This window comes from Rattus norvegicus, chromosome 18, assembly GCF_036323735.1.
Source record: "Rattus norvegicus strain BN/NHsdMcwi chromosome 18, GRCr8, whole genome shotgun sequence".
Classification (NCBI taxonomy): domain Eukaryota; kingdom Metazoa; phylum Chordata; class Mammalia; order Rodentia; family Muridae; genus Rattus; species Rattus norvegicus.
Window position 1 is genome coordinate 26592571 of NC_086036.1, and position 15912 is coordinate 26608482.

Below are 15912 nucleotides of genomic sequence, written 5' to 3' on the forward strand. Positions count from 1 at the left end.
GCATGTACCACTGTGCCCAGCTGAAAATATTTGTAAAAGAAGGGTAGAAATAGGTATAGTAGAGGGCAAAGTGTTCAGGAGCAAGAGGACAATGCCAAATTTTCCCTCCATCTCTCACTGATGCCACATGCAGAACTCATTTATCCCCACGAAATATTAACCACATGGCCTGTTCTACATACACCATCCAGAAATGACTTCCCCAAACCCACCCTCCCTGCTTAGCTCACTGTGGAACAGTGGCCTTACCAAGGCTTCGGACAGGGTGAACGGTCCAATAAATGTCCAGACAGGTAGCTTGGTGCTTCATGCGCCGGTGGCACCTGCAGTCTATGAGAGAGCTGTTCCTGAGTTGCTGTGCTGCTTCAAGGCACGCTGCAGATGTGGCAGACTCCCCTGAGGGCAGTGGACTGCTGAGACTGGGGGTGCAGGAGTCCAGGTGCTGGTAGGCAGCCTTGCAAGCGGGATTAGCCTCGCATTTTTTTCTGGCCTGGGTACAGCTGTTCACAAGCCTGTTCTCTGTGGGAAGGGAGTTTCCTGCAAGGGCAGAAATCAAGTGAGTCCACAAAGTCTGCCTGAGAATCCTAAGTCACGAAGTTGGGCAGGGGAGATTTCCGATGAAACCTTAGGGTACCACAAAAGCCCTTTACGAATAAGGGGGAGGGTGCTGAAGCTAAGAGCACCGGCTGCTTCTTCCGGAAGACCCAGGTTCAACCCCCAGCACCTAAACGATGGGCTCGTAACTTCAGTTTCTGGGGATCCATCACCCTCTTCTGACTACCAAGGGTACTGGGCACATGTAGTGGACAGATGTACATGCAACCAAAACATTTATATACATAAAAATGATATATATATATACATCCTGAGTTGCTATATATATACACACACATATATATACATATATATATATATGTGTGTGTATATATATATATGCATGTGTGTGTGTGTGTGTGTGTGTGTGTGTGTGTGTGTGTGTATGTGTACTGAACAATCTGCAGACATCATGATATACATGAAGCAGACAAGGCCCAAGAAGAGATGAGGAAGGGAAGAGGTTGCTCAGTCTCTAAGGACAGAGGAGGCCAGGTATTTGGAAGTAAACTTAATGATCCTTCCTGGCTTGGGAGAAGGTCCCGGGGTGAGCCATACCACCGGCAGGGCTTCCGTTGTAGCCAGGGTTGAGAGTGTTATGGGAGTTCTGAACGAAAGTTAGCAACGGCTTTGAGTCTTCTGTTTGGAACACCTTAAGGTAGGCAGGCGAGATAGCTGAGTGAGTAAAGGTGTTAGCCACTAAGCCTGATGAGCTAAATTCAATCCCTAGGACCTACATGGAGGAGAGAGAAAACCAACCCTCAACGGTTGTGCTGTAACCTGCGTCCTCACACCCACGATTAGATCAAACAATGTGCGTGGGGGGAGATTTGCTCAGAAATACCAAGATCAATTGCAGTCCAGTCCTGGAAGAAGCTCTTGCTTCTAGGACTTAGTGTACCCACTATGCATCAGGGCACATCATTTCCTGATGGCTGTTTAAAGCATTGGTTCTCAACCTGTGGGTGGAAACCTCTTTGGAGTCAAAAGACCCTTTTACAGGGGTTGCGTATCAGAGATCCTGCATATCAAATATTTACATCACAATTCATAACAGTAGCAAAATCACAGTCATGACTTAGCAATGAAATAATTTTATGGTTGGGGGTCACCCCAATATGAGGAACTGCATTAAAGGGTTGATTTATTAGGAAGATTGAGAACCACTGGTTTAAAGTCACAATTTGTGGCTAGAGAGACGGCTTAGTAGTTTAGAGTGCTGGGTGCTCTTTCAGAGGACCTGGGTTCAATTCCCAGCACCCACAAGGTGGCTTACGGCCATGTGTAACTCCAGTCCTAAGGGATCCAACACTCCTTTCTAGCCCCCTCCAGCACCAGACAGGCATGTGGGGCACAGACACACATGCGGCAAATCTGTCCTATACATAAACTAATGTAAAAGTTACATGTCCTGACTCCAGGACACTTTTGAAAACTTAAGTGAAAATTTTAGCAGTCTTTGTTACTTCTTCCCACCCAGTGTTGAATCATAAGTTCAACAAGCTATCTGAAACCTCCCTGTCATTTTCCTTGACCAGGTCTCCACATAGGCTTCCCCAGCTGTATCTTCCAAATCCACTCCCTCATACCTTCTGTATATCTTTTTGAGTGAACCCCTTTGGTAAACTAGAAAACTTTTTTTTTCTTTTCCTTTTTTTCGGAGCTGGGGATCGAACCCAGGGCCTTGCACTTGCTAGGCAAGCACTCTACCACTGAGCCAAATCCCCAACCCCTTAGAAAACTTTTTATTAAAAACCTTTTATTGCATATCAGATATCTGCATTTCATACAACATAAAATGTACCTTCCTTTAAGACTTTTTTAATTATATTTATGAAGGGCATGTGTGCCATAGCACATGTGTGAAGGTCAGAGGGCAATTTACAGGGTTTGGGTCTTTCTTTCTACCATGTAGGTCCCAGGAACTAATCTCAGTCCTCAAGCTGGATGATAAGGGCCTTTACCCACTTAGCTACCCTGCCAGCCCCCAGATTTACCTTTTACCTTCCTATTTATTTTGTGCATATGTTTGTCTTTATGTATATATGTGCAGTGTGTGTGTGTGTGTGTGTGTGTGTGTGTGTGTGTGTGTGTGTAAAGATGTGTGGTGCACTTTCCTAATGACCAAGGATGTTGAACAAGAATGAAAAAGCTTGCTAGACACATTAGTGTTCACCTTTAACCCCAGCACTTGGGAGGTAGAGACAGGAGATCTCAGTGAGTTTGAGGTTAGCTTGGTCTACACAGTGAGTTCCAGGACAGCCAGGGATATAGAGGAGGAGGGGGAGGAGGAAGAAGAAGAGGAAGAGGAAGAGGAGGAGGAAGAGGAGGAGAAAGAAGAGGAGGAGGAGGAGGAGGAGGAGGGAAGAAAAGAAATCTTTACCAAAAGGGGGATGCAAGCTGAGAATTTTAGAAAGTTTAAAGAGATACTTATTACAAATAAATATGGGTTAGTGACTGATTGAAAGAAATCTAGGTTTTAGTCTCATTTCAATCACGGAACTAAATAAACACTTAACAGAACCAAATGTGGAGTCCTAACCCATTCCAAAAAACAAAAAACGAACAATGACAACAACAAAAAGCTCCCTCAGGACGCTTCCTGAGCCCTGGATTTACCAGCTTCAGGTCCCAAAGAACTTGGAAGACATTTTACATTTCGAGGGGGAAAAGCAGAGGTTGCTTCCTGGATTGTGAAACCTGGGCTTTAATTCCTGGCAAGGTCATAAATGTATACAAGGCACAGATGTTTGTCTTAGTTGACACATATGTTCTCTCTTCTTGGCTGGTGCTGGGAAACTGGATCTAGGGCCTTCTCAGGTTAGGACAGGCTCCAATACTGAGCCGTAAACCTTGTTCTTTTTTTCTTTCTTATTTATCTGTTCTATGCTGACGATTAGAAATTGAACCCAGGGTCTCACCTATGCCAGGCAAGTGCTACCACAGATTCTTTCCTTTCCTTTTAAATATTACTTTTAATATTATTTATTTGTGGTTTTTCAAGACAGGGTTTCTCTGTAGAGCCTTGGCTGTCCTGGAACTCACTTTGTAGACCAGGTTGGCCTTGAACTCACAGAGATCTGCCTGCCTCTACCTCCCAAGTGTGGGGATTAAAGGTGTGTGCCACCACTGCCCAACCTATTCATTTATTTTTGAGACAGGGTCTTCTTAGGTAGTCAAGACTGGTTGGAACTTACTGTATAGCCCAGCTGCTCTAGAACTCACTGTCAACCAGGCTGATCTTGTCAAATAGACCTGTCATTCACTGTACTGTTTAATGTTTATCTCTGACCCTAACATGTAGCCTCATGTTAGGAGTAATGGAGTCTCCCGGAGGCAGCCAAGCCAGACTGATGAGTACTGAGATCACCAATGTGTGCAACCACACCATTTCCTCACTCTTTACCTACTTTCACCTAAAAAAAAAAAGTCATTTAGAGATGTAATTAGTGGCAATTTAAAAGTCAGATAGGGCAGGCATGGTGGTGCATGCCTTTAATCCCAGCACTCGGGAGGCAAGGACAGGTGGAGTTTTGTGTTCGAGGCCAGCCACCTAGTCTACACAGTGAGTTCCTGGACAGCAGGGCTGGGTATGGAAACCCTGTCTCCAACAACAACACTGTATGATGCTGCATAGCATGGTGGTACATACCCTTTCTCAGGACTCAGGCTCCAGAGGCACGTGTTCTCTGAGAGTTCTAGGCCAGCTATGGTTACATAGTGAGACGCTATTCCAAGAAGAAAACTTTAAGAAGCCAGATGACTTCATAGTTCTATACTACAGTGTCCCAGTTTCTCCTGAAAGAGTGAGTACACTCAGGCTCCATGCCTATAATCTCACATCCAGAATTAAGCGATGGCAGCCCCATTTAAGCATGCTGTGCCTTTTCTAACTGGTCCTAACTGGATTCATTGAAGAGGGATTAATTGTCAGCCTCTGCTTTGAACAAGAGCCTCATTGGTTCCTCTCCAGTGTGGTTCCTTGCATGGATACCCATTTATGGATGAATGAGTCAAGAAGAGGAGCAAACATGGAGGGATGTAGCCAGTCAAGCCTAGCTCAGTGTCAGAACCTTTATGTCTGGCTTAGGGTGAACTTTGCATTCCCTATTGGTCTTCGCTCATAAACAGCACCTGGCAGCTACTGGATGGTAGTGGTGTGTGGCGTGCGGCATGTGAATTGGTTTGTTTGTTTTAATTTACTTTATATATATATGAGTACACTGTAGCTGTCTTCAGACACACAGGTAGAGAGCATCAGATCCCATTACAGATGGTTGTGAGTCACCATGTGGTTGCTGGGAATTGAACTCAGGACCTCTGGAAGAGCAGTCAGTGCTCTTAACCACTGAGCCATCTCTCCAGCCCGGCATGTGTATTTGTATCCGTGTGTGTGTGTGTGTGTGTGTGTGTGTGTGTGTGTGTGTGTGTGTGTGTGAGAGAGAGAGAGAGAGAGAGAAAGAGAGAAAGAGAGAGAGAGAGAGAGAGAGAGAGATGCTGGGGATTAAGCTCTAGGGCCTCATAAATGATATAAAGTGATTACAATTCCACCTCAGCTCCATCCTCAGGCCCTGGGAAGACCACGTGAGCAAGACTTATTACACATGACTGTGGGGTGAACCTGCCAGTCAGTCTACTTCAGCAGTCAATGAGGAAGATACTTAACGTTTGTCTCTGACCCCAACACGCAGCCACATGTTATGAGTAGTGGAGTCTCCTGGTGGCAGCCAGGTCCGATTAATGAGTCCTTGCTGCCCACATTCACTGATGGAGGCAGGCTGTACAGACCAGTCTTTCCCTTTTATCCTTTCTCATCTAGTTCTCGTGTGAATGTTGTATGTACATGTTACATGTGCATGTATGAATGTGTGACTGGGTGCCCATGGATGTTTTTGTGCATGAAGTGCCTGTGGAGGCCACAATCAATGTTAGGTGCCTTTCTCTTATGATTCCCCAGTTTCAAGGTTTTTTTTGTTTTTTTGGGGTTTTTTTTCCGGAGCTGAGGACCGAATCCAGGGCCTTGAGCTTGGTAGGCAAGCGCTCTACCACTGAGCTAAATCCCCAGCCCCCCAGTTTTAGTTTTTGAGACAGGTTCTCTGACCATACCTGTAGCTCACCCCTTTGGCTAGCCTGGCTGTCCAGCAAGCCCCTGTCTCCACCTACACACACACACACACACACACACACACACACACACACACACACACTGCTGGTGTTACATGTGAGCTGCTGCTCCAAGCTCTAACGTAGGTGCTGGATGCTGAGAACTCAGGGCTTCATGCTTGCACAGGAAAAACTGCCTATTGAAGCCATCTCCCCAGACACATACATATGCTACCCTTCCCTACCCCCTGAACTTTTTTTTTGTCGACAGGGTGTTGCTGTGAATGTAGCCCAGGCTAGCCTGGAGAGGGCTGGAGTTACGGCTCATGTGCTCCTCACTCTCTCACTTGGGATTCCTTCCATACAGGCTAGGGTGTTTGTTTTTGCTTTGTTTTCCCACTAGGCCTCTGGCAGGAGACCCACAATGCAGCTCTGAGTGCCCTTCCTCATTCCTAAAGTCTTGAGAGTCTTTCCATGGATTATTATGGTCTTTAGGCTTCTCTTCCTTGGGGTAGACATGGTTCTACATCAGGTCCTGAACTATTTAATGCCAAAAAAAAAACTGGTACTGTATATCACTTACGCTCTGGGGAAGGCACTGTACTGGGCACCTTGCTGGGGGAGCCATATGACCTGATGGGAGCTCCTTACACTGAATCTGTGGGACCCCTGACAGTGGGAGTGGCTGTCTCTGACTCTTGCCTGCTCTTGGGACTCTTTTCCTCTGTTGGGTTGCCTTGTTCGGCCTCAATATGAGGCTTTTGCCTGGCCTTATTGCATCATACTTTGTCATGTTTGGTTGTTTTCTCTTGGAGGCCTGCTCTCTTCTGAAAGGAAATGGAGGGGGAGTGTATTCAGGGGAGAGAAAAGGTGGGGGAAGTTGAGAGGGGAGGAAACTGTGGTCAGCTTGTATATTGTGACAGAAGAATCTGTTTTCAATTCTAAAAAAGTATTATCAAACAAATGGATTTCAACAAGAATAAAGAAAGAAACAAAGGAAGAAAGAAAAGAAGAGAGAAGTCCCCACAAGTAAACAAGCAACAACCACCCCTGTACTCAGTGAGACTGGGGCTGTAGCTCAGTTGTGTGTTAACCCGACAGCACCTTTGGTTCCATTCCCACACAGCATAAACCAGGAGGGTGTGGCGTCACACATCAGTAATTCTAGCACTTGGGAGGCAGAAAGCAGGCGTCCAAGGTCATCTTCTTAGACACAGCTAGTTCCAGGATAGGTCCACTGAATGAAACTCCGTCTCCAAATAAATTAATTAAAAAAGCACATCCCAGTGTAGGAAGAGAGCAGGTTGGCAGTAAACTTCTCAACAATAAAACCAGGTGGTGAGATTAGCAAAGTTAGGAAATTTCCAAGCCTATTCTGTGGCAAATTCTTTCTTTACCTCTACCTAGTTTCTGCTTCCCTTAAGCGGGATAGAAGAGTTGAAGGCCACTTAAGAGCCAGAGGCTGCCTCTGATCAGATTCTCCTCACCTCCCCGGAGTACTGACTCGGTCGTGTCCTGGTTGCAGGTTGTCCCATGACTGCTTTAGATGCACCTCAAAAGAGGGAAGAAGTAGAAGCAGGGACGAGGAGACGCTTGGGTGGCCAGAATTTTCTACCTACATGAGTCCACACTCTTGTATAGTCTTGGAAAACAGACCCTTTCTAACACTCTGGGCTTCCTACTTCAGTTCCCGAGACTCAGGGACAGAGGAACGCGACCAAAAGCTGTAGCTTTCTCAGCAGCAGCAGCCTGTGTTCACCACCTGCCTGCCCTACAGCCCGAGGGGTTTCTGGCCGAGCGAGTGCACGGGAGACACTTACCTGTTCCAAGGGGTAGCCACAGCGACAGCACCAGTAGCAGGATCACTAGCGGCGGCGGTCGCGGGCTCCGGGAGAGCCCCATGGCGGGTCTGGACGCCGCGGACCCGGCAGCGCTCTGCCTGTGCTGGGCGTCGCGGCCCCCTGCCTTGGTACACCGGACTCGGGCGAGCTGGGCTCCCTCGGCCGACACCTCCCACCGCTGCCTCCCGCCCTCCTCGCGGCGCCACTAGTCTCCTACTAGGGTCCTGGGCACCGCCCTCCAACTCTGAAGCGCTCGCGGCAGCATCGGGCGGCTATTACTCCGGGACCCAGAGTGGGATGAGACTTTAGGGCCGCTTGGGGTCAACAGTGTGCACACTAGAGTCTGCCTACCTACTGTCAGCTGCCAATTAACCCTGGCAGTACTGCTGCTAAGTGTCTGTCAGAAACAAAGCTCCTCTTTCTGACCCCGTCTGCCCATCCAGGAACAATAAGCTCTACAAATGAAATATTGTAACAACACTTGAACCAACCAGGTGTAGTGGCTCACTTCTGAAATCTCAGTACTCTGGAGGTGAAATCAGGAAGACTGCTGTGAGCTGATCCTAGCCTGACTTACGTAATGAGTTCTAGACCTGTGAACAAACCAAAGCCAAACCAAGCCAAAAAACCTTGAACTATCACCAGAGTATCTTGTTTTCTAGTGTGTATGTGTGGTTATGTGTGTGTGTGTGTGTGTGTGTGTGTGTGTGTGTGGTGTGTGCTCTTATGTGTGTATGCTTATATGTGTGTGTGGTTGTATGTGTGTGATTGTGTCATTTGGTTGTGTGTGTGTGTGTAGTTGTATGTGTGTGGTTGTGTCTGTGTGTGGTTGTGTGTGTATGTGTGTGAATTTGCACATCTATTATCTCATTTGTCCTTAAGTATTTCTAAGGGTAAGATTTTATGATTATTAAAATCAAGATTCTGAAAACTGGTCCCCACACTGGTGAAATGACTGAGGGAGCATAACCAGGGCAGATCTTGGGAGTTTTGCTAAATTATGCTACTCCGCTACTCTGGAATTAAGCCCCTTTGACCTATGAGAGCAGTCCAAAGGTATTCCGAATACTCTAGCAACTTCTTCCCCCAATCCCAGCTAAACAGAGTAAGTACTGACCAAAACTAAGATGTGGCAGTTTGTAGAGTGAGTGCCCAGCACAATACTCAGAGGAGGAGCTAGGGCTGCTGAAAGTTCAAAGCTAAAGCAGTCCGGACTAGAGACCCTGCCCCCAACACACCCCGCCCCATCGAATCCTACCTCCTCCCACCTCTAGTCACTGAAGAGAGTGCCTTAAGACACCACTTTTCCTGACCACTGTCAGATGAGGAGAGTTTGTGAGCAAGTTACTGTACCAGGATTAAACTAGTTAGAAACTGCCATGTCCAGGTGGCAGCCTGTCACCTGTGAGGACATGGAAAATCATCCGGCCTGGGCCTGATTCCCACCAGCTTCCAGAGTAAAAACTGACTTGGAAAAATTAGCAGAGTGGAGAAAGAAAGACAAGAGCAAAGGATGGTGCAAGAGGAGGGTCCATCCCCTAACCCTCCACCGCCAGCACCCCCACCTTCCACAGCCTGGCAGAGGGCCAGCAGGGAGGGTATGGTGAAGTAGAATCTAAACCCGAGATTTATTGACTGCTTAGTCTGAATATGGCCATCCTGCTGTGGCCTCTGGGGGGCATTTGCAGATGTAATCAGCCCAGAAAGAAGAGTCATTCCAGCCAGGGGTGTAAATCACCCTTCACAAAGCTAGAAGAGAGACATGTGGCCCTAGATAAGGAGAGGATTGAAGTGGCCTCTGTGCCCTTCCCTCCCTTCTCCTGCCCAGCGGGGAGCTGGCTCCTGATCTGTAATGCACTTTAAATGGAGTTTGTGCTGCGTTTTAATCTATATCTGCCCTGCCAGTTTACAGGAGAGCTGTGAAAGTGAACATCTGGCTATCCAGCTATTGTACAGGGCCGGTTTGCTCCACCCCCATCCCTAAGTACCCAAGCCTCCTTCTTCCCTCCACTGACATCAAGAAACGTGCAGCTGGGCAGCTGAGGGCTCAACATTTCACTTAATCTTGAAGGAACTTCAAAAAGAATTTACAAAGCAAAAGGAAACAATTTTCAGGTGGTTGGGATGCTAGAAGTGTGCCAGGAACTCACCAAGATGTGGATAGTCCAAGGGTAACCTGTTCCCCAGTAACCAAGCTATGTCCAGTTCATTGCAGAAGAGTACCAAAAGTATCTTTCCAATACTGTTCCCATAGACCGAACTAAGAATCTGGGGGCCGTCTGTGATGGTGGTACACACATTTAATCCAAGCAGTCAGCAGGCTGGGACAGGTAAAGCTCTATGAGTTTAGTGCCAGCCTTGTCTATGTTAGTGCCCAGCCTTCGATGGTAACGAAGAAGGCACTGAGGCATTATTTCTGTCTGAGCTCACCATCACTGGGCTTTAATGAGGATCGGTAACCAAGGCTAGAAGAAGCAATTAAACACGACTTTAAGGCCAATATTGACAGCCCTCCGGCACACTCTCTCCCCACAACTCAGACTGCCAACACCTGCTGAGTATGGCCTAGCCTTTGGGAAACTTGTACATAAGGATAAATGAGCCAGTCATTTCTAAGATGTTACTCAGCCAGCATTCAATGCAATATCGGACCACATGCACAGCTCTGGCTAGTACAAAGTGATTAAGACACAAAGGCCTTGGGAGGCCTTATAATCTACTGATGGCGCCCAGAGGTCCAAAGTCCCTACGTCTTACTGCTTTCCATTTACAGTGTTGATTTTCTCCTCTTCTGTCCCCACAAAGTGTCTTCTGTCATCTACCCTCCCTGTTGAACTTTAAATTCTAAGTCGGGATGAGAGTGTAGAGAATGGTCAGGGGCACACATTATAGCATCGCCCGTGTTCAATGGTCTCGCCAGCATTTGCAGGGTGACAATGTCAATTTTCCGAGGTCCAAAGTCCCTACGTCTTACTGCTTTCCATTTACAGTGTTGATTTTCTCCTCTTCTGTCCCCACAAAGTGTCTTCTGTCATCTACCCTCCCTGTTGAACTTTAAATTCTAAGTCGGGATGAGAGTGTAGAGAATGGTCAGGGGCACACATTATAGCATCGCCCGTGTTCAATGGTCTCGCCAGCATTTGCAGGGTGACAATGTCAATTTTCCGTGGTCCATTTCTTCACGTGTAAAATCGCAGACAATATATTATAAAATGTTTGAGAGTTAAGTACACATTAGGCCTGCAATTCAGCAAATGTCCTTGTCAGAGTGAGCACTGAACAAATTGTATTCTCTCGAGACCAGAAGGTAGTCATCCTATGAACTTTGATAGCTCACACCACCTGACCTGCTGATTTTTTTTTTTTAAGTTAGGTTTGGTTTTGAGACAGGATCCCAAGTAGCTCAGGCTGGCTTTCATCTCCATTTGTGATTGAGGATGATCTTGAATTCTAAGTTCTCTCCTATCTCCACCTCCCAAGTGCTCAGGTTATACCTGACTTTACCTTTTCCTTTTAAATTCTATTACCTATTATTATTGTGTGTGTGGACATGGGTGAGAGGGTACCATATTACATGTGTGGAGGAAGAGGGACAACTGACTTTGTTACCTTTTTATTGCTATGGAGACACCATGACCAAGGTATCTCTTCTGTAAGGGCTTAAAATGAGGTGGTGGGGCTCACAGTTTCAAGGGCTAAAGTCCACAACCATCATGGTGAGGAGCGTGAAGGCAGGCGGGCAGGCAGGCAAGCATGGTGCTGCAGCAGTGACTGAGAGAACAACCAGGAGACAGTGAGCTAAATGGGAATGCGGTGGGCTTTTGAAGCCTCAAAGTCGGGCTGGAGAGATGGCTCAGTGGTCAAGCACTGACTGCTCTTCCAGAGGTCCTGAGTTCAAATCCCAGTAACCACATGTTGACTCACAACCATCTGTAATGAGATCTGATGCCCTTTTCTGGTGTGTCTGAAGACAGTATATAATGTACTTATATATAATAAATAAAAAATTATTTTAAAAAAGAAAAGAAGCTTCAAAGTCTACCCTCAGTGACACACCTCCTCCAACAAGGTCACACCTCCTAATCTTCCCATACAATCCTACCAACTGAGGACCAAATATCCAAACAAATGGGCCTATGGGGGTCATTCTTATTTAAACCACAATGACACTCAGGCTTTCTCTCCTTCCTTAGTGATCCTGGTCAGGCTTCCATAGCAAATGCTCACCTGCTGAGCCATCCTGTTCAGCCCCCTTGTCAATTTGGGGGTTTGTTTGTTTGAGTCAGGTTTCTATGTGCAACTCTAGCTATCCTGGAACTCACTCTGTAGACCAGGCTGGCCTTGAACTCAACCTGCCTCTGCTTCTGCTGGGATTAAAGGTGTGCACGCCACTGCCTGATCTTGTCAGTTCCTTAAGGGCAGGGATTCTGTCAAATTTAAATACTAGGGGCACCAATAATCATCAATTCCATATATACATGTTTGAAGCAATTGCTTTCTTTTTTCCCAGACAGGGACTTTCAATGTAGCCATTGGCTGACCTGAAACTGGCTATGCAGACCAGGCTAGCCAAAACTTGCAAAGATTCTCTTGCACCTACCTCCCAAGTGCTGAGATTATAGGCACGTATCACCTTGTCCACCTCGTGGTACTCTGGGTAATATTTGCCTGAACTGAATGAGAAATATCTTATGCCTCCCACTTTATGTTCCTAATAAGATTAGCCAGGTACTGAGCTGAAACTGATAACTACTCCATTTTTAGGCCAAAAGATTTCCATTCTTTACTACCTGACAAATATCAGGTAGTTAAGCCTACCAGTGAGAGCTATATCCCTACACAGCCTTATGCTTTTGTGTCTGCCCTTGCCCTAAACCCCTATGAGTTCTCAAGCACCTATAAATCTAATACAAACTTAAAATGCCTGATACATTACCCACTCCCAAAGCCACATTGTCGTTGGATGAAGATTCCATAACAGCAAAATCCGTGAAGTAGGAGAGGGATACAAGCGGTGGGTAAGGGGAAAGGAATCACAATGTATAATAAGTATGTATGAAAGTCAGCGAACAAGATTTTTAGATTCTAATACTGCATAAAAACCTGAAAACAAATAAATAAAACACAAAGGGTAACTACTATTTAGTACTTGGGTGATCTTTTTTGTTTAGTGTGTGTGCATGCTCCTGAGATGTCTCAAGTAGCCCAGGTTACCTACGAATTCACTAAGTAGCCAAGGATAATCTTGAACTTCCAATGCTGTCTCCACACCCATAATACTGGAATTACAGCTGTGCTCAAACCCACGGTCTTGTGAATGCTAGGCAGTTGTGGTGAAATTGTGTGTGTGTGTGTGTGTGTGTGTGTGTGTGTGTGTGTAAATGAGTTTAGAAAATATGTAGCAAGCAGCTACATAGTTAACTATTTCTATGAATTAAACAATCCAGGCCCAATACAGTGGGAGATAAGAAATCTTGGGCTAGAGAGATGGCTCAGAAGTTGAGTACTGATTCCTCTTGCAAAGGACCCAGGTTCAGTTCCTGGGACTCACACTGTGGCTATAACTCATTTGGGCTTCCACCAGGAGCGTGTATGGCATACACACTTATATCAGATACTTACACACACACAAAGTAAGTCCTAGGAGACAGCTGAAGCCCACCCGTCAAACACCTGCTTAGCCTGTAATGTTCAGTACTTAGCACTTTGCTGAATTTTACCCTGCCCACCAAGTGACAAGACACTGTGGGGAAACGCTGCCTTTTAGACAAGTACCATTTCTCACAGATAAAGTCCTAGCATTTTCCTTTTCTTCTTCAAGCCAACTGGGTACTTCTGCTTGGTCTCAGCCCCCGTGTGGGTATAACTGAGGGGCAGTGCCATCGTCCACTCTGCCCTCACTCTCTACTTTTTGAAGCCGAGCTCAAGGTTTAGTGGCAAGCAAGGTGGCATTCATTCTGAAGGCAATTCCGAGTAGAGGCTGCTAGCTGTCTTTGAGAATACAGCAGTGCCCTCTGCTGTGAAGCTTGCATTTAACAAGAAACCAGTCTGGCCACAGGCACCGGCTACTTCATGGCTACAACCTTCTTTCCTGTGCACTTACATCAAGAATGTTAGACCATTCCAGATCTGGGAAGATTGTTTTCCCCCAGTTGACTATCTATGCTTCAGAGTGCTTTCTCCTTCCCTAATCTTGGGTCATTCGTCACTAGTACCAGAGCTGTGTATCTTCCCACACAGATGAAAGCCTGCCAGCCTCACAGGGCCCTGGAGCTCAGAACAGTCTTAGGACTGACTGATCTCTCCTTGCACTTCTAATTTCTTCCCCCTCCCCAACCCATCCCTCCTTTTGGTTTTTGAAGACCTGTAGCTGTCCTGGAACTTGCTCTGTAGACCAGGCGGGTGGGCCTTGAACTCAGAGATCTACCTGCCTCTGTCCTGTGTGCTGCGATGAAAGGCGTGGACCATCACTGTCCAGCTGAAGACTAGGTGTTCAGTTTTGTTTTGCTGTCACCCTGGGGTTTTGCTGTGATGAACACCATGAGCAAAAGCAACTGGGTTGGAAAGGGTTTATTTCATTGTGCAACTCTCAGGTTACACTGCATCACTGAGGGAAGTCAGGGTAGGACCCAAGAGTCTGGAGGAAGGAACAGATGCAGAGGCCATGGAGGAACACTACTTACTGGCTTGCTCAGACTACTGTTGTTATTAACCCATGCAAAACCTAGAGTGAGCTGGGCCTGCCCATATCAATCACTAATCAAGAAAATACCTGACACTTACCTATAGGCCAATTGTGTGGAAAAACTTTCTTAAGATTCCTTCTTTCCATGTGACCCTAGTTTATGTCAAGTTAACATTAGAAATTAGCTGGTGAGGTGGCTCAGTGTGTCAAGGCATTGCCTCTAAGCCTGATGTCCCAGATTCAACTCCCAGTAAGGTGGTGAGATGGAATCCTACAAGTTATTCTCTGGTCTCCACACGAGCAACTGCACATATATGCATTCTATATACTTTAGAATTTTAAGTGTTGGGGCTGGGGATTTAGCTCAGTGGTAGAGCGCTTACCTAGGAAGCGCAAGGCCCTGGGTTTGGTCCCCAGCTCTGAAAAAAAGAACCAAAAAAAAAAAAAAAAAGAATTTTAAGTGTTTTGCTTACAGGTATGTATTTGCATCAAATGTGCGCCAGATGCCCCAGGCCAGAAGAGGCTGTCAGATACCTTGGAACTGGAATTAAAGGTGGTTTGTGAGCCACCATGTGGAGGCCTTCTGTAAGAGCATCGTGTTCTTAAACACAAGCCACCTCCCCAGTTATTTTAAAAAAAGATAAGTCAAAGAAAAACACTCTAAGTGTCTGCCATGTGTAAGTGCCAATGGAGGCTGTAAGAAGGCATTAGATCCTTGGAGCTGGAGTTACAGTTGGCTGTGGGCTTGTCTATGACTGTGCTAAGAATGAACTTGGGTCCTCTGGAAGAACAGCAAATACTTTTAACGGCCACGCCACCTCTCCATACCCTTACCATTTTAGAGCCATGGTCTTATACAGCTTACATTATGTACCCAAGAATGATCTTGACTTTAATTCCCTACCTCTGTCTGCAGACTACTGGGACTAAAAGCATGGACCAGCATGCCCATTTATGGTGCATGGAGACAAACCAGGCGAGCACTCACCAACTTAGTCATTCCAGACCGGCCTGAACTAGAGTGAAATCATTTCAAAATTTAAATGAGAAACATGGGCTGCTTAGATGGCTTAGTGGTTAAGAGCACTTGCCCTTCCCAGCACTCTCATGGCAGTTCAGTCATCTTTTTTTTTTTGGTTCTTTTTTTTTTTTTTTTTTGGAGCTGGGGACCGAACCCAGGGCCTTGGGCTTCCTAGGCAAGCGCTCTACCACTGAGCTAAATCCCCAACCCCCAGTTCAGTCATCTTTAACTCCAGTTCCAGATCTAGTGTCCTATGATGGTCTCTCCAGGCACGGAAGTGGTATGTATGTATGTATGTATGTATGTATGTATGTATGCATGTATGTACACAACCACATATATACACAGGGGAAACATACACATAATCTTAAATTTAAAATAAAAAAGTTCGGGGCTGGGGATTTAGCTCAGTGGTAGAGCACTTACCTAGGAAGCGCAAGGCCCTGGGTTCGGTCCCCAGCTCCGAAAATAAAATAAAATAAAAAAGTTCACCACTGTCTCAGTCAGGGTTTCTTTTTTTTCTTTCTTTCTTTTTTTTTTTTTTTCGGAGCTGGGGACCGAACCCAGGGCCTTGCGATTGCTAGGCAAGCGCTCTACCACTGAGCTAAATCCCCAACCCCTCAGTCAGGGTTTCTATTCCTGTACAAACATCACAACCAAGAAGCAAG

The 15912-nt window shown here is 46.2% G+C and overlaps 1 protein-coding gene across 1 annotated transcript in view; it reads right to left on the bottom strand.

Moving 5' to 3' along the window:
- The window catches only part of Gfra3 (GDNF family receptor alpha 3), a 28274-nt gene extending 20619 nt beyond the window's left edge, over window positions 1-7655 (bottom strand). The window contains exons 1-2 of the mRNA NM_053398.1: window positions 7518-7655; window positions 250-537 (exon numbers count right to left, since the gene is read on the bottom strand). Of these exons, the coding sequence (NP_445850.1) occupies window positions 250-537; window positions 7518-7599 (370 nt within the window). The 5' untranslated portion in view covers window positions 7600-7655. The remainder of the gene's footprint in view (window positions 1-249; window positions 538-7517) is intronic.
- Between the last annotated feature and the right edge of the window lie 8257 nt (window positions 7656-15912).